We start from the raw sequence: 19,230 nt of genomic DNA, 5'->3' as shown, positions 1-19,230 counted from the left end.
GATCAGCTGTTCTTTGGTTTTGTTTTTGGTTTCACTTATAGTCTTCACCAGTCAAATGCAGATGTGTTGAGATTAAGTATTAATTAGCAGTGATTCTTAAATCTACACCTTCATATATGATAGGAATATAAACATTAGTGTAATAAATGGTCAAAAGTTGAATGCCTTTGGCTGTGAGGAGGAGTATCTTGGATCTGTGTCTGTTTATGTAACAGTAAAAGCATTACTCAGTGATATTGTTGTGTGCTGTTGACATTATCACACTCTTAGTGTAACCTGCGCAGTCTATCCCACTTAGTGTTTGCAATAATCGTTAACAGAGCTGTGAATCTCGTAAGGCAAAATGCGGCGAGCATCTAGTATGGGAATCTTTCCATATGCGTACCACGTCCTCTCGGAAACCCACATGATTTAAAGCAACTGTTACTGATAGACAAGTTTTGTTGTGTTTCTTTTCAGTCGTCTCTGGTTTTGCATCTGTTTTAAGTTAGGTGGTTCATTATGCATTTCTGATGGTGGTTGTTTACAAGCTGCTTTCTCCATTGCTTTCCCTGCAGGTGTTGCAGGGCGCTCAGCTGATAGCTGTTGCTTCTGCTGAGCCTGCCTCGGGGGGTGTTGATGGATCCCCGCTCCAAGGGAGTGATATCCAAGTCCAATATGTGCAGCTGACACCAGTGACAGACCACTCTGCAACTAATCAAGTATGTATATATATCTTTTTACCATTTGAATGTACTTAACTTGATTGAAACATCTGTCAGATGAACTATATATCTATCCACAAATACTGCAGTCCCAGTGAGTTTATGATCCTGTTTCCAAACGGTTAAAAAAAAAAAATCATCTATAATAAGAAACATCATTTCGTTGAAGGTATAAATGGTCTTTGACTGTTCCTGCTTCTATGTTCTTGCTCAATGCCTCTAGAGAATAGTTATTTTGGTCATCATTGTTTTTCTGCATCCTTGAAGGCTGAGAGCCGTGTTAGAGGACAGGGCAAAAAACTTGCTTGGAATCTATCCAAAAAGTATTTTTCAGACTGAGGTTTCTCTTAAAAATGTTATTCCCTTTCTGACAGCAGTTTTCCAGTTATTTTGATCAACAGCCTGGATTTCCCACAGGAGTTGCAATATTAGCAATTGTAAGTGAACACTTGATCCTCTCAGTTACGGTGGAGGAATTACCTTTTTTTTTTTTTTCTCTTTTTAAATCAGTTTGAACAGTCATGTACCTGAGTCTAGAAAAAGTTTCTCATCAGCTTGAAGCTGTGACTGGTGACAACACAAGAATGTTGACTTGAAACATTTGTCAGAAGTTTTTCTGCAGATGGTTACACATTCTTCCATGAACCCCACTGTAGTGGGCTTCTTTTCTAGAGAATGCCAAGGGATTGTGAAAAATAAGCTGTTGCTTGCTAGCCAAAATGTAATGGTATCCTTAGCAGCCAATATTAGAGTGGAATTTTGTCCGATACATACCCAGTTTTGTAGAGAATTCTGATCTGGTTACAAACATTTGGATATTGAGTCTCTTGAGGCGGGGGGGAAGATTGCATAAGAAATCAAGGGAATCATGTCCCAACTTTGTGTGCATGAAACTCAAGTGCTTAGTGCTTCTTCCATGGCCAAGGCGATCTGCAGATCAGTTCGACATACAAAGTTAGAGCACATTAGTTACCCCAGCGGCAAAGAGGGCCTCAAACAAAAGATGGAGCTGTGTCGCATATTGCCATAGTGCCGTCTGCGCTGGCTGCTGCTGGTAGGGAGGCCAGAGCTCTAAACTCTCTTAGTTGCCCCGGTCCACGCTGGCTCCCCACCTGGATGCTACAGAGTGCTTTTCAGAAAAATTATGCTCCCTGTCAAGAAGGATCGGACTGCCTGGCGTGCGAGTGTGCTGTGCTGTAGGATTACATTTTAGTTTTCTGTATGCTGACCTTCCTGTGTAGGTGAGCCCTTAATAGTTGTTTTTCCCTCTTTTCTAGATTTGTCTCTGCACCAACCTTCTCAATATTTTATTCATAGTCACTTGTAATAGTACGCTGGACAATAAGAGTGTTGCTACAGGGATTGTGCCTTATTTCTTATAAATCCTCAAGTATTGCTGGTCCCATGCAATTAATAAAGCGTATAGGCATCAGGTAGTGAGAGGTGTTTCTCGTGCTGCTGTCCTCACTCCAGGCCTGGGAAATTCTCAAATTTGCCTCCTACGGAATTTCTCCTGGGTCTGTTCCTCGTGCCTGTCCTCCCTTCTCAGCTAGCACCTCCGATGGGCAGGAGGTTCCGGAGTTCAGTTGTAAACATCGGCATCCATCTCCCACACGACTGGCAGCCACCAGAGGAGTTACTTTTCTCTTCAGGGACACTTTGCACCGTGTTAGGTTTTAATATTGTGGTTAACCACAGAGATTTATATAAAGCTGAAGAGAAGCAGAAAAGGAATGTGAAATAAGATCAAAGGAAAAACAGACAAGACTAAAAATAAGTTTGCCATAAATATTTCCTCAGTTTACACAAACTAAAAGCCAAGGATCTGTTAATGAATTGGAGAAACCAACTTGGTATTTGCATTACTGAGTTATGGATAGTTCAGTAGCTTTTTTTTGGCTAAAATTATGGAATAGTCCTGCATGATCTTAGAAAGATCTCTTATCTGAAGAGAGAAGTCTTATCTGAAGGGAAAACCCGCTCAGTGAGGCTGTAGTGACACTTTCATCTGTCTTCATATGGTTCTTTGTCAAGGTACTGAGATGTTCTCAATGGTTTTGTATCTGTTTATCAATCAAAGCTTATAAAAGTGGAGTTTATCATCCATCTGGGTTGGATGCTATGCCCTACACAAATTCCGTGTTTGAAACACCACAAGTGTGAATCTATTTAATGTCTGAAAACAAGATACCGGTTTTCTGACCTTTTTTCTTGAAAGCCACGGCTTTGGAAGCAATCGCACATGCAAAGCTGAAGGTAGGAGTGAGGCTGTGTGAAATGAATCCCTTCTGAAGCAGACAGCAGTATGCACTTCAACTTAGTATTTTCAATGTATTCATGCATGATTTTGTATTTGCAAATTAACTGTAGACAGAAGTATTAATAGCTAGGATTCTGACAGTTTCCTAGTGACCCTAAACCACATATGTAAACGCAAACTATTAATATATGAACAGTGTTTTACTGGCATAAAATTGCAAAGGCATGTATGGAGGGAGGTATGGTTTGAAATCAGATGCATTTGGGGGATTTAGGTTTGTTGGCTTGTTTTCATGTCTTGTAGCATTCTTACTTATAGCAGCTTGTAGAGTTTAGAAATACAGGATGTGATGATGACAAAGAATATTTGGATTAATTCTGTGCTCAAATTCATATGTTGGTGGTAAATTTTGTTAGATTTGAAAAAAAACATAATTCAAAATCTCAAGTGTGCTTCTAATCCCTTTGGGCAGTCTTCTACTTCTGGTCTGAATGTTGGATAAATATTCAGTATTGCTGTTGTCGCTATTATTTGATAATTATATTACTTCAATACAGGTTTCCTCTATTGGGAAAGAAAACTGTGATGGTCACTTGAAAACTTACCTTCTATCAAATTTAGCTATCTGATAGAATTATTCACCACTTTGGCACTAATTTATCGAACATTTAAGTAAACACCAAATTACCTATAAAGTTGAACAGGAAAAAAAATCTTGTAGCTGTGTGCAATTACTGGCAACAAGGCAGAGAGGTGAAGAGAAATAATTTGACAACAAAACCTTAATTTAGGAGCAATGCTTTATAATTTTGAACCTCCAGTATTTTCATTTGAATAAATACAGTTGTGACTGTATGGTAGAACTTAAAGGATGGGAAATCTAGTTGAGTTTCCACCCTTGTGTCTTTGTGGATCGTCTTGCAGACACTAGGCTGAGAGCATAAAGCAGGGCTTCAAGTAAGACTTTTTCGTAACAGAAGTACTGCCACAGAAATAATTCGGTATCCAGGGTGTTACATAAAGCATCTATTAGATTTATTTATGGAGGGAAATCAATCAAGGGCAGATCTCTGGAATCTGTGGGGAGTGTACAGGAAAATATCATTAAGTGCTTGCCCTTTTCTTGTAGTTTATCTATGCTTGTGATACTGGCTGCTATCAGGGGAAGGCTTATTGGGTGCGATGGACTTTATCCAAGCCAATACAGCTGTTCTTAAATGCTATTCATCTTATAGCTCTAAAGACAGAGATTGTTTCATAATCTAGTTTTCCTTACTCCAACTAACTTGGCTAAAAAGACAGTTTGCTACGGGATTATCCTTTCACAGCATTGTCAGACTACTGGTAGGCAGTGATTTAATTTTTAAGGAGGCTTCCTTTGAAGGCTTAAGTCAGTTGTGTTTACTTTAAATTCTTTCACAGAGGACTGGTTTTGCTCGGAAAGTGAGTAGAATCAGGCCTGTAGGAAGACTTTTGAGAAAAAAGTTCACTATAGTAGCGCTATTCTCATTTTACACAAAACAGAGGAAGACTGCAGTGGGTAAAGTCAGCAGTTTTAGACCATATCCTGCACTAGCTGGGGATATGCCAGGCACAGGGCCAACGGGTAATTTTGCTCTCCTTACCTACAACAGTTGTGTCGCTCCAGGACTTCCTACTGTCTTTTCTGTGATCGCCCTTGGTGGACTTCCCTTCCATAGCATTGTTCAGCTCTGCCGTGTATACCCCGGAGCTGTCAGTACGTGCAGCGTGCTGGGGCAGGTCCTTCCACAGCTTCGGCACATGTTGTGCCAGACGCGGGTTTTGTTTTGTTTCTTTTTAGAGCTGGTTCTTTTTTGGGGAAGAGAGAAGGAATAATTGTTTTCTCTTTGCTGTCTTCTTGCCACTCGTGATTTTATAGATTCTTATCATGATTTCATTATTTTAGCCTTCTCTTTCCAGCCTGAAGGGCATTAGTCTACTTAGTCTTCATGTGAACTCTTTATGTTATTTTTGGTGCCTTTGTAAACGTATTCCCGTTTCAACTCTCTCCTCGGGCTGATATCCATGCAGATTTTGCACTGGTATATACAAGAACTTTCTATTAGTAGAATATATTCACATTCCCTTGGTGTGCTACCCCACAGTGCTACACCAATGGAAAACACTTTTGTATTGATTTACTGATTTCATGTTTCCTTTTGCAGGGCACTGATACCCTTCAATCAGCAATCCAGCCAGAAATGCAGATAGAACACGGAGCAATCCAAATTCAATAAGAGAATTGTGAAAAGCTGTGTCAACCAAGATGTCAGTGAACCGCAGTCAGAAGTTAAGTGCCGTAGTCTTCGTGCAACACCAGGAGAATGGAAATGCCTGTTAGGCTAATGGTCACACCTCGAACATCTCCTGCAAATAGCAGAGTTCTGATGATCTGGTTGTCCTCACCTGGAATAAGTCAGACCCATGGACTTAAATTGCAGCTACATCCCTCCATCAGTTGAGGATCTGGCCTTCAGAAAAAATAAATGGCCTGCCCTTAGGTACACTTAAAGAGGAAAAAAAATCTTTTGGAAAGAGGGAAAGAAATCTAATGAATCAAAACCATGAGACTAAATTTAATGTTTCATCCTGTTCATTTCTTCTGTGAAATACGCCATTTGAATGTCTGCAGATATCTTAGGAAGTGTATTGCTGCTTTGCAATACTTGCTTTACCACATATAGAAGATCAAGAGCTCAAATATTTTTCACTGTTTAAACAGCTTTTTTTATTTGCTATGGTGTTTATAACAAAAATGGAAAATATTTAAAAAAAGAAAAATCCCATAACTGCAAGTATTAGCCTTTTGCTGGTGTTTTCTGTTCAGTGTAATGAAAACTGTATTTGCAGAAGACTAACAATTTTGTTTGTACTGTTGCTTAACTACTTTTCTAGGGGAAAATGCTTTTAAATGCTGTAATTATGCATTTCTAATGAAAAATAAATGTGTATTTATGAATAGTGCAGCTCTAAGTTGCTCTCTGCCTTAGGAATGAATACGGTTTGGCTGAACTGTGCTGTAGTTCTGGAGTATTTGAAGACAGATGCTATCTGGCAAGCTCTGCTGTCAAACTGAGAAGTAAGATTAAGTCTATAAGGAAGATATCAATCTTAGATCATATTATTATCTAAATTTCCGGTGCAAGAAAAATGTGATAGTTAAGCTTTTGAGTCTGCAAATCCTATTTTATAGAATGAATTTATGAAATCTTTTTTTTTTTTTTTTTTTTTTAATGTGAACAATTCTTCTGAGCTCTCTCCCTTTTTGTTCCTCCTACCTCCTTTGTCCAGCCGTTTGTGGCAATACCTCAGTTTGGGATTCATCCATAAAAAGCTGGGCTGCAGGAGTCTGATACCTATCTTGTTATCCAACCTGCAACAGCAAGGTGAAATCCTCTCTCTGCTGAAACTTATGGGAAATTTGATACCAATTTCAAGAAAGCTACAATTTCATATTTGCTAAGCTTGAGTGGAAGGGATACATGTTTCCTATAACCTGATTATCTTAATGGTGCATTTTTTAGAAAAATAGAGAGTTTACTGGGGGAGGTGTTGCTTTGTATTTGTTTTTCAGCTGACTTGCTATATGATTATTGTCAATATATGGCTCATAATGCATTTAGTGTATTAATGAATGGGGCATAGCCACAAATTCTACATGGTTGAATTCAGGATAACTTTTTTTTTTTTTTTTTTTTTAAATGGAAGGAAGGGCTAAGCACACCCAATTTCTGGGAATGATGTCCCTGGTAAGTATTACACTTTATGTAAATTCCTACTTCTCTTTAGGATATTTCTTGGCGCACAAGTACAATGCGAACTGAACCACAGCTTATTGAATACAATGTTTGCAACAGGCCAAGAATTTGGCTACTCTTCAGTTTCTTTTTTTAATAGTGTCTCTCAGACTGGGTGATGTTTGAAGAGCTTGGCATCCAAATAGAAGCCTAAAAATAAAGCAAGGCTTGTACATTTTAGCATGGCTGTTTAATAATAATTTATCACTTGGAAATGACAGTGAGAAAGCTGGGATGGCAAAGCCGTTGCGTGCTGCCGCATACCACTCTTTTGCTATATTCGTATTGGCCACAGCGGCTTTCTTGTCTTCAGAAAGTTTTACTCTTACCCAGCTTTCCTTCTGCATCCTGGGTATCTTCTGCTTTCGAGGGGAACACACATGCATTTAAACTGTAGGGTATCTGTCTTTGGTTTATGGTGCAATTAAGAATTCTGTTCTCTTTGCATTTTTCAGCTCAGGTACAAGATGAAATTGAGTTCAGGAGAGGTTTCCTTTAGTCACTAGACTGCTGCATGCTGAAGTCTCTTCTGCTAAAAGTGATTGTAAAGGTGTATCGAGCAGTGAAGTAGCATTCGCTAGATTTCAAGAGAATGAAATCTACCTCACCAGTGTGGAACGGAGAGTGTACAAATCAATTGAAATAGGTAAGGAGAGCAGCTTAGTAAGATCCTCCACTGCATTCAGATGTTAAGACTGCGTGTTCCTCAAGATGTGAATTTTTCTCAGTGTTATGTCAATGCTTTCATTAGTCCAAGCTGTGTCACACTATGTTTATACTTCAAAGAAAAGAGACTTCAACATTGAGCCAGGTATTCCTATAAGTAGTCCCTATCCCTGTGCCCTTTCTTTAGATTTTCTGTCCTTGGAAGATTTATGTCCCTGTCCAGGGAGGAAACGTCTTCTCTTCAGGAATGTTTTATGTGTTTTCTAGACATCACAGGGTGTGTCACGTACAAACACGTACAGTCATTCCCTAGAAGAGTAATTCAGGAATGAATTCCCTTCTAGGAAGTGCTTGTGACTGTGAAGAGTCTGTGAGGTTCTGTGCAAGTGTGAAGAATATGGTCATACAGAGGTTATCGTAACAATAACATATCAACATAACAGTAAGAAATCCTAACAGTATTATAAGATAACTCCAGGAATGAAAATCTTGCAGGGGTACTGAGGGTTTTGCGTGGCTCTCTGTTCAGGTAGGCTGGTGGTGTTTCACCATGGATGTAGTTCTGCCCTTGAAGACTGTTTGACCGTTTTCAGTAGGTCAGCCAGAAGTGCATTCTCATTATGTCTCCTTCTGTTATTTACAGCCTCTGCCTTTTTAATAATAAGGTTCTTTTCCCTCAGCAAACCTTCTAACATCCTTGTTTTTAACTGTTCTTTTTCTCCTCATGCTGCTTTTGTCCAAGAGGCAGAGATTGAGAACATATGACCGAGAGTCTTCAGGGGGACGTTTCTTGTAAGGTTAGACTAGGATCAGCTGCATATTTTATTTGTAATTCATCTTGTGACCTGCAGAATACTGTTTTCATGGATTTGATTTTGTTTTGTGTAACAATGCGTAGGCATGCAGGCTTCAGAGAAGGAGAGCCTCTGGTTACCCTACTTGGCCCCATTGGTGATTTTCAGTATTAAGTTCACTGTAGCCAGGACCTCACCATTTATCTTGATGTTGTACTAAATTCTTGACATGTAGTTACGGCTGCACAGGCAGTATGGTACCATTATAATGACCTTTCAGATCATTTAAGCTTGAATCCCACCTGAAAGAGCATCCATCTCATGAATTCTTAAGGGCTTCTGTGGTCCTGATGTAAAAAATAATCAAAATGTTATGGTTTGATGGATTGTACAACTAGAAATTGGTTTTAAAAAAGTGAAGGATGTGGGTTATTTCTTTTCTGTTTTTCTTTTTCTTTCATTCCTTGTTAGTTTTACATATTTTGTCTTGCAAAACAAAACTATAAAAACGAGCACCCTTCTGTGACCCAAATAAACTGGAATGCCTTCATTAGCTGCATTTTTAGGCATTTCAGTATTGACAGTTTGCCTATAAAGCAAGGAATGCTGGCCAAAATGTTGCTCTAGTGTTTGTCTCCTTCGTGGAGATCCTGGCACGCGTACGGGTGTGCTCTGGTGGCCCTGTACTTTATTATCCGCTTCACAGAAATGCTATGGAGTTTCATGTTAGAAAATACAGTGAGAAAACCAGTATCTAAAAAAAACCCCCCAAATCACTGTAGGATCTCACTCCGCACAAACTTCTGTTGGCAGTCAGTATTCCTTCTGAATTCCTAATTATCTAAGTACTGAAAATTTAGAGCCATAACTATAATTCAACAAAAACTGTTTCCCATTATCAGAAATAAGAATGTTCCTTTCATTCACTGCAATCCCAAAGCACTTCTATAAGCTCTGCTGATTTAGATGAGTACTCAACAGTCAAACCTCATTTCCTTGAATGAAGCCGGGAATAAGAAAGTCATTCAGTTAGAGTGGTGTTTGGGATAAACGGGGATTGCTTTTTTAATGCGCTGGTACGAATGGACATACTTGATTTTTCTGCTAAACAAGGTTTGACATATTTAGGGGTTGGTTTATACTTCACAAAAATAGGAGTAACTAACTGTGCAGCAAGTGGAGGCAAGAGGAGTCGTGCAGAGCTGAAGTTAGAGCTGAAGTGCGTGGGCCGCGATTGCCCATGTGCAGTTCGGCCAGGGCAAGGGGTTAACACTCCTCCTCTTTCAAAAGGTGCCAGGGGATTTTCAACCGAGTCTCGTTCTTTAGCGTGATAAATTGGATGGAACTGGATGAAAACCTATTTTTCCTCATCTACAACTTCACATGCAAAGTTAATTCCAGAGCAAATTTCTCCTTTGTTTGGCTTTTTTGCCTTTTTTTTAAACTTATGTGAATTCTACTTGTGAAAGCTTTCTCATGTTTGTTTCCTATTCAATTTTTCTAAATTTACATTTTGCAAAGGAAAAATGTCCTTTAATGATTTTTAATAAAATTTTATATTGGGGGGGGGGGCAGAAAATTATATTTTAAGGTTTTTTATTCATCAGTATGGATATTTTTAATTAACCAGTAGGCTGGGAAAAGTTCTGTACTTCTTCTGGTCCCTCAGGTTAATCTGTGGTTTTGAATGTTTAAGTAAACTGTCCAGTTTCGTCTCTGTCCATCAGCTTGGGTTGAGCATAGTATTATATGTTATATAATCTTCCAGTAAATATTTTATTTCAGAGTTTTCATACTAGTTAAAGGAAGGTTAATCTGGTTGTGAAACAGATCAGCAAAAGCCTGGATGGAAAGCTGAGTTTAGCCTGACATCTCTCCATGCTACGCTGTGATGCCAGCTGTAAGGACAGACTGTTCATTGTCCCTTGCTGTGCCACGATGTGGACATCTATGGTATTTAATTTGAAAATAATAAATATCCCTGTTTTCCACACTGATTCCCTCCTTTTCTTAAGGAATCTTTGGGATTTCTGTTTTCAAGATGCACTGGCGTTTGCTTGCCAAGCTGTTGAGTGTGTCATATCAGGATCCAAGAATTGAAGCAAGTACACTGAAATCAAAGGGACTTTACTCTTTTGTTATTACCACAGGGAAAACGAATATCCTGTATGCATATTTAAAATAATTCAATCTTTAATTGATGAACTATATATTAAATTTACCATTGGCTTTCTGGGTAAAACAGAAAAAAAATTGGGAGCTGGCCAGTACCATTTGACTAGCTGAAAGGTGCACTTCAGCTTGCTTGATTGTGTGTGTATATATATTTATATATGGCTATCTTGCTGCTTGAGTTTGCATGGGGTTGGCTCACCTCCTGCTACTATGGTCCTGGAAGTCACCTCTCCTCTCTTCTCACTTCCTTTTGATACATTTTTTTACTCTCCCATTTCTATAGCGTTTATTTTTAATCTTATGAAAAACCTAGATCCATTTTGCTGCTTTGATCTTACCAGAAGAGCTTGGCTGGCCACCTCTAATTAAAAAGAAATAAATCAGAAACCCTTGGTCTGCTGGATTCTGAATTGCATTTAACAGAAAAAAACCCCAGTTATAGACATTACCTCGTACAGAGGGAAGTTGCTCTCTTACTTGGCTTATTTAACAGTTACAAAAATTGCCACAGTTGGAAATTATGTGTCTGCCATTAACTAGCAAGATTTTCAGTTTAGTAACCAGATTTTCCCCTGCTGTTCCCATGTGGTAGCAAAATTAAACCTTCTTTTGCAAGCACCCAGAATACACGAGTAGGTGGTACTGTGAATTGCACTGAGAATTCTGCTAACTTCCAGCCTAGGTTAAACAGCAGCTAAACTTGTCATTTGATGCCTTTCCTCCCCAAAATGCCTGCTTCCATCTCCCTGGTGTCATAACCTTCTTAGGGCGGCCCTTCTCTAATAATCACAAATCGGTATGATTTAATCAGACACAAACGATGTGCTCTTTCTAAAGCAGAGCAGGCTCAGTTCTGCTTCCCATCCTGGCGTGTGTGAAACGCTGTGCTCTCTCGTTGGGGCCATCTGCCTTGCATAATTGCTGTTACTTAACAGCAATTTTATTACTCAATCCTACTTCAACTCTCTTAATCCCCCTGCTCTAATGGGCTCCCTGCTCTCTTCAGCAAAACCAGAGGAGAAATAAAAAACCCAAAATGTTCATAAAAGAGGAGGCATGAGGAATCAAGGAAAAGATGAGAAACAGTTTGTTGATTTGTTTTGAATCCCTTCCTCCCTTTTCATTCATTCAGGTTGCCTTCCGCTCCTTTCTGCAGTTAAACGTGCAGCCCAGGGAGGTGGTTCACATTGAGAAGTTCTTCGTTTTTTGAAATACAATAGTGACAAAAATATCCTACTTTTATCCAAGGAACAGCAGCTTTGGAGGTAGGCAGGGGCAAGGTGGAGGGCAGAGGTTTGGGGTTTTCTTTTGATTTTTTTTTTTTTTAATTTTGTTTATACCTTACTATGTTTTTAAATAGTTTGTAAGCATTGGGGAGGGTTACATCTGTTTTGGGTTCTGCCTGAAATTCCTTTGAGTTCTGTTAAATTGACCATTATAATGAAACTAGGCGCTTCTCTGGCGTGTTCTGTCTCAGAATTTAAAAAAAAAAAAAAAAGTACATCTCCATGCTTTCCACCTCTGACATTTTCCTACGTTTTCACGGAAATTTTCTTGTGTAGCAAAACGCTGTGTTAGTGAAAATATTTTTTTCCTTTTGTTTTACTTTTTGTAAAAGGTAGAAGGTATTAATCTTTTCTGCCAGAAAATCAACTTTTGTAGGAATATTCCATAAGAAGCTTTGACCTCTGTGAATGTCTTTGCATGGATTGACATAGTTTTCCACGCTGATTCCTTTCTTTGAGCAACTGCAACACACTTGGCACTCAGAAAGCTTCATAGATAGTAAGTGGTTGAGTATTTTGAGGAAGGTTTTGTGTGTGTGGTTTTGCTTTTATTTTGTTTTTACCTGCGTTATTTCACTGATCCGATTCACGGTATGGAGCTCTCTGTGCTGTACAGAAATAAGCCTGACAGAGAAGCGTGTGCTTGGATTTAAGCTCCCTCCAGCCTGTTGGCTCTGAGCCCCTCTAAATGTTTGCTGCTTTAATCAGTGTGCAGATTTGGGCAAATAGAGGGTAAGATTTAAAAGCCCTTGATTAGAGTGTTGCTCTTGGGAAGAAAACACTGGCTAGTGAAGAGCTCTTCAATTTGGGCAGGGAGGGAATTGCAAGAACCATAAGCCAGTCAAATTCAGGTGGGAAATGAGGCAGAGTGTTTGACAATGTGTGTGAAGGAAGATTAATGACTGAACAAACTGTCAAGAGAGGTGGATTGCTCATCTTTAGGTACCTTCTGCTCTTGATTGGCTGCCACTGGCAAGACTGTCACCAAACGCAGCCCCACAATTTGTGACGGTAACGGGAGTGTGCCTTGATCTACGGCAGGCTGGCACTCTGTGATAAGTGTGCAAGGGTTGTCCTGTGGGATGCCCGTGGTTCCCACAGTCTGCGGCTTCACCAGTCTCACAACAACACATCCACACAGTAAAGCCCATAGTCATTAAATCCATTCCCTGGACTCTCAGAGGACGTTGCCTCTATCCTCTCCCGACACAGTGCCTGCCGTAAAGTACGACCCAATAATGTATGAAATATCCTAAATTCAAAAGCCATAAAATTAAAATGTACAAGTAAAAAGTATAAAAGATTGAGGGCTTTGCTGATATCCTGGTCTCCTGCAGTGGCAGTCTCCCGCGACATCAGAAATTCTTTTTGAGCCTTTCAGGCAACCAGCAGGACCCTGAGCCTTGAGATTCATGTGGTACTGATGGGGCACAACAAACAGTCGGCAAATGGTGAGCAGTTTCTCCTTCAGTCTTTGTTCAGTGCCAAGTAGCTGAGCAGACCAAACCCTCCTGACAGCAGCAGAGGTTGGCATTTTTGTTATGTCATGCAGTCCGTAATTCATGAAGGTATCGATTTCTGCCTTGAAACAATTTTTGTCACGGCCATCGCTGGCCTGCTTGAACGCTCATTCTTCTCTGATGAGAATTTTCTCTTTTTCTCTGTTGTTAGCAATGTTCTGGTGTAGGTCTTGGGTGCTTATTTCTGTAGTTTATGGGTCTTTTCCAGTCCCGTTCTCTATGATTTCAGCTTTAATCAACTGAAAATCTTAGAAAGAGTTTCTGTTCTATATCTCGAGCACTTTTCCTGCTTCGAGATTGCAGCTATGTGAAAGTGAGATTGGCACTAAAGTGCCCAGAAACACAAACCCCATTACTAGTTTGTTACCCTTGATCTGGATTTACTAAAAAAGGCTCAGCTGCCAATAGAATAAATTCCTAAATAAAGTTTGTCAACATGCTGAAAAAAGCCCAGAGCAACCTCATGTCAAACTGACAAACAACTGACTGCATTGGGGGCAGAGATAAAACGCAAGCAACAACTCAGTGATGTATGTAGTGTAATTTCTGTCTGCACATCTGCACTACCATAGGTAGCCCCAGCAGGCACAACGGAGAACCCCTAGGGAAACAGGTTGGCCAGGGAGTGCCTGCTGGCACTCAAGGATGTTCCTTCACCCTAGGTATTTGAAATCCCTAATTAATTCAAAATTAATTTGAATTAGTACTTGGAAGCAGCGCTGAAAGCGATACCTACATGGAAATACCAAATGTACATAGCAATGCACGCGAATGACTGGCACCGTTGTCTATCACTTGCTTAGATGTTGTGAGGAAGGATGAGAAGGAAACTTCATGTTGCCTAGGTTAATATTTATTCTATCTAGGGTAATCCGTCTTCCTTATCTTAATAGCTGCATACCAGAGTTTTCATGTGTCTGAGAGACACAAGGCAGGTATCTTCACAATTACCGATGGGGAAATTCTGGAGTAGTTCATAGCCTGGAGATGGCAATAGCTCCCACCGCGCCGGTGCAGCCCGAAGTGACCGCATGTGCTGACTCCAGCAGCACCCGCCGGCTGCCTTTCTGTGGCTGCTGGGTCTAAGTTACCAACAGTCCACATTTCATCACAGGCATGGTATATAGCTTTTTAGTTTCCATTCTCAGTTTGCGTCCTTTACGTTGTCCAGAGAAATACCCGATAGCAGTGGAGTCTGTGATGCATCCGAGATGCTGGCTCTGGTGAGTAAATGGAAGCTCTAGTGTCCAAGTTCTTACTGTAATGGCTGTGCTGATCTACGTGCACCAGGTTTACTCAAAACCTTCAGAGCAGTCTGAGCTCTGCTGTAGGGTGCTGTTTCTCTTTCTGTTGGTCTGCACAGATCTGAGCAAGACGATGGAGAATGGGTAGTGGCAGGCGTGCCTGGCTGTGTGACAGGACTGTCCCATAGGAAGCCTTCGGCTCAGAAATCAGGTGACAGTGGCAGCTATTTCATCCTGCGCAACTGCCCACGGAGGGGGGAGCACAAGTTCTTGTCTGCTTTGCAGTTCTCAATGTATGAGGGTTGAATTGCTCTAGAAGTGCATTTTACTGAGTTGCGACCAGTGAAACAGAAAAGCGATAGGTTCTTGTGCACAGATGCTTGTTTGTAGCCGACAGCAAAAGTCTTACTAATGAACAATGCTTCTGTCCGTAGGTGGTCTGGGAACCGAGGGAGGAGGGGTGGGTTGATAAAGATCATAAGAAAAAGAACTCAAGACAAACACACTTAAAAAGGAAAGACAGACACTTGAAATCCCTAATCCTTTGGGACTGGTTTCTAAGGGTCCATAGTTAAAAATATCATAATTAAAAAGAGCTTTCTTATAGCACAGAGTTAATAAGGAGGGAGCATCTAAGAAAATACTTCTTTTTTCTCTTAAAATGCTGCCTTCCCACTTCCTGCTTCTCTGCAGTCTTTTGTACCTAAGAGTTTTTTGTGGATGTTTTCTAGACGCTTCCAGCAGAAGGAGGGTTAAGTACATGAGAAGGGGGTGGAGAGGGAATCCCAGCTTGGAACTTGAGACTTTCCAGCTGAGAAGGAAAGATTCAGAGATGCAGACGTAATCATACAGCACTGCAATCAACTCCTGTGTCAAAAGAAGTCAGGAAAAGCACATAAATAACTCCACAGCCACACTTAATGTAGTGCAGGACATATATCAATAATGCCACCACTTCCTCCAGGGTGAGTATAGAAAAGCTTCCTGTCTAAACGCTTGCAAAATGGTTTAAATACTTTGAAATGGCTTGGTGTAAACAGAAATTGAGGTAGCTTTGAGTTCAAATTACTTGGTACCAGATCAAATAGATACTCTTTTATCTTATGGCAAGTTTCAAGTTTCCTTGCAAATAGTCTCAAGAAATAAACTGTGGTTGTCTGAAGCATAATCTATATTGTTTCCTGCCGTAAATTCAAAACTCCAAATGAGCTGCCAAGGACTGAAAAGCACACTCATTTAGCGGGAATGCAAATTTGTCTGTATTCTCTAATATACAAATTTGAACGTTTCTATTTTAATGCTTTAACTCCTTCCAGCTAATTGTTTGAGTTGCTCTAGTTATCTGCCTGCTTCAGTGTAATGAGCCGAACGTTTTCAGGTAATCCACGTGTTTAGGATGGGCTTTCCTGAAGCTGTCACTTCGAAGCAGCTTTGAAGCGTCCTCAGTAAATCTGTCGTAGCTCTGCATTTTATTTGCTGCCTGTGTAATGTACAACAGCTTCCGTAAGGACCGTGGGGTGTTTGTGGTCAGTCTGCTGGTCTGGAGGATCCAGAGTCTTTTGATTGATACAGACAGAATGAAGGACGGAAGAGGAAAGAGATGCTGCTGCCTTGCTTCTCAACGGGGAGCTTTCTCCCCTGCTAGGTGGATGGTGATGTGATGTTACAGATGGGCTGTGATTTATTGCATTATTAATATTATTATTACCAGTCTTTATGGAATGGTTCTTGGTTAATGCACTCGAGTTCATAAACTGTTTCATGCTGGGCTTTGTGTGTATGTGTTTATAAAGTGCCTGCTTTCCATTACAAAACAGGGAGATAAACGAAGATGATGGTCACATTTTCCTAACATAAATTTTTCCCTTTCTCAGTCCTCCTTGGAAACCATAAATTTCAGCAGCGTGTCTGTGTGCTCCAGACATCAAAAAGCCACATTCAGGCAGGCGGATTTACAAGCCCTCTGTTTTCCTTGGTCAAGTCCTTTGCAGAAGAACAGACAGACATCCAAATGATAACAGAAAGCTGGGAAGGGAAGCAGAGTTAGAGGAGGAAGCTGTACAATGTGGGAGGGGAAGGAAAGTCTCCTGGGAGGACTTGTCTCAGCTGATACAATTCAGGTGGTGGATAGAGATTTTCCTTCTATTTCTGGCCAATAAACATCTTGTTTTCCTGTTCCTGTACTAAGTGTTTTCAGCCATAAGTATTCAACCTTTTCTTCCTCACAGCTAAAACTCTTGTCCAAGTTGTTATCTCATCACGTCTCGATTAACGCAACATCCTTTTCTCTTGGCCTTGATGAACACTGACTTTTGCCTAAATCATATCCATTCAGAAACTTCCTCTCGTTTGGCTTTTTCTTCTCTATCACATCAAATACTTGTCTGTACGTTTGCGGTCCTTCTTGGCCTGTCCTCATCTTATATCCTGTTTCTCATTTAAGATCTGTTCCATCCCCGTGCTGCCCCTTGCACTTGACAGGAACAAAATTTCGCATGCAAACAACCTTTACTTCTTGCCCTTTAGTCCCTTCCTGTGGTGTGTTGTTTTCTGTGCCTATCATGAAAATCTTGACAGTTTCAGTTGCTGGCATGCTAAGACTACTTCCTAGTAGGCCTAAATATTATGTTAATATTATTCCTAAATATTACATTATTTTCCTGCCCTGTATTCCCTGTCTTTATGCGTCTTCTGTCTCTTTGAGGCTTGGACCATCCTTTCTTCCTTGTGCAGCACCTAGCACCTATTTGTAGGATACCAATAGTAATTCATACATGAGTTTCGCTTGTCACCAGTTCAGCGGCTTTGGTCATTAATGCATAAGCAGTGTTATTTGTCTTTTTCTATTATTATTATAATTATGCTAAGATTAAGCATAATTAGCTTGGAGTTAGCACACATTAATAAAACCAAGACTCAAGGTTGCAGATTAGAAACCTTGTTCTGGTTTTCAGTCTGCTTTAAAAACTTTACCATGCCCTGCAGAGCAGATCAAACTCGCTGATCTGTTGAAATAAAACCTTTCTTGCAACTTCAGTCTGCTGAGTCCTTATCAACAAAATATTTGGGAGGCCGCACAGGCCACAGATCCATCACCATAATTACCTCCCTGGACAGCAGGGTCTCTGCAGATTTCCTAGCATGGGTGTGTCAGGGAGGAAAGGAGATATCAGCTCTGCTCTCCCTCCCTGTGTTTTGGGACTTCTGGCCAGGTGATAGCTGGATCCAAGTAGACTTTCAGACCTCTTCTGAGTGCTTTGGACTTGCACGTGCTTTTTTTCACATGCAGACCGTGTGCCTGTAGGTTGGCTGCATCCTTGACGTGACAGACTTGCTGTGCCCATTCTGCGTAGGACGTGTGCTTGTCATTTCATCTGGGATTTCCCCGGCAGGGATGTAGGAGCTGGGTGTGCATGCTTTCATGTCACGCCGTCCGGCTGTGCCCATGACACTCCCCACCAACACACACACATTGGCATCGGGCTGAATCTTCCAAAATTTCTCTTCCTATCAGGTCGTTCCCAGGGATGACGTTTTCTAGCCTCTGACTTTAAGAGGCTCTGGCAGAATCAGGAGCTGAGCTGTTCAGTAATGACTTCGAGCCACGGCTTTTAGCAGAGACCTGTTTTGTTCAGGGCTTCATTCTGCGTTGTTGTAACATGAGTGTCTGGGCAGCACCGCAGCCACATCCAACTGCTTCTTGAAAGTGCCTCTGAAAGGTGTCCCTGCTCGCATTCTCCTTCACTCGCCAAGCATAACAATAGTAGTAACAAAATATAAACATTTAAATGAGAGTCTGACTCTGTAGCTTTTTTTAGTAGGTCCTTCACTGTTTTGGCCTTTTACACCAACCCGTTGCACTGGTGATAATAGGAGCAAGTCAGAAAGGAAACTCCAGATCCTGAGTTTACTACAGATGACTAAGCCCATCAACAAGGACTATTATTTCAGGTGCCATATTTAGCAAAAATCAGCTCGATCTTGTTAGCTGCCATATCTTCTAGCAAGCTGTATCATGGAAAGAGATTTAATAATCCAGATCACCCAGTGTTTTCTTAATGAAAATATACCTGCATTGCTCTGGTGAAAAGTTTTTTAGACCACTGATTTTTGTCCTCCTGTTTGACTGGTTTTGCTGTATGTGACAATCCTGAGCTACTGCTTCCATGCGATTGTTTATTTCAGCTAGCATAAGACACTCCTCTCTGTTATCCTAGTGCGTTTAAACAAAGTCCTATCACCAAACCAAAAGATCCTATCGAGATTAAAGATGTGTTAGGAGTGTACCAGCTTGATCCAGTGCCTACCTGTGAGATCTTGTCTTCTACAACAGATCTGGCATTTGCAGTCTGTGGTTTTTTCCAAGAATATATACAGACTGGTTTGTGGTGTTCTGTAAATATTTAGGCTATGAGGCTTATCCTGTTTATTTTGACAAATTTTCTAGAGCAGGAGATCCCCGAATGTGGTAGGTCTGTTTCTGGTAATGTGGGTGCTGGGTGGGCAGGTTCTTCTGGGGATGAGCTGGGACAGGGTGTTGCTCTGGGGTCCTACCTGGGGCAGGAGGAGATAGCAATCCATCTCTTCAATCAGCAGGTCTCTGAGCGCAGGGCGTGGTGGTAGTGCTGCTAACACAATACGCAAAGCTGTTGTTGGCATCACCAGAGCAATCAATGAGGGAGTGTAGAGTGTGTCTCTGCAACCACCAGACGTTTTTATCTGCTTTGCAAATCATGTCTCCATAACTGAAACAGAACCGTGTT

At 40.8% G+C, this 19,230-nt stretch overlaps 1 protein-coding gene across 2 annotated transcripts in view; it reads left to right on the top strand.

The window, feature by feature from the left end:
- The window catches only part of BANP (BTG3 associated nuclear protein), a 153,990-nt gene extending 148,039 nt beyond the window's left edge, over positions 1–5,951 (top strand). For both annotated transcript variants that reach the window (XM_050904135.1, XM_050904136.1), the window contains 2 exons: positions 558–701; positions 5,151–5,951. In XM_050904135.1, coding sequence (XP_050760092.1) covers positions 558–701; positions 5,151–5,222 — 216 coding nt within the window. In that variant the 3' untranslated portion in view covers positions 5,223–5,951. The remainder of the gene's footprint in view (positions 1–557; positions 702–5,150) is intronic.
- Positions 5,952–19,230: the final 13,279 nt, after the last annotated feature.

The sequence above is a fragment of the Gymnogyps californianus genome, chromosome 12, assembly GCF_018139145.2.
Source record: "Gymnogyps californianus isolate 813 chromosome 12, ASM1813914v2, whole genome shotgun sequence".
NCBI classification, from domain to species: Eukaryota; Metazoa; Chordata; class Aves; order Accipitriformes; family Cathartidae; genus Gymnogyps; species Gymnogyps californianus.
Note: the sequence above shows the minus strand (reverse complement) of the source record. Positions and strands in the feature narration are given on the sequence as shown.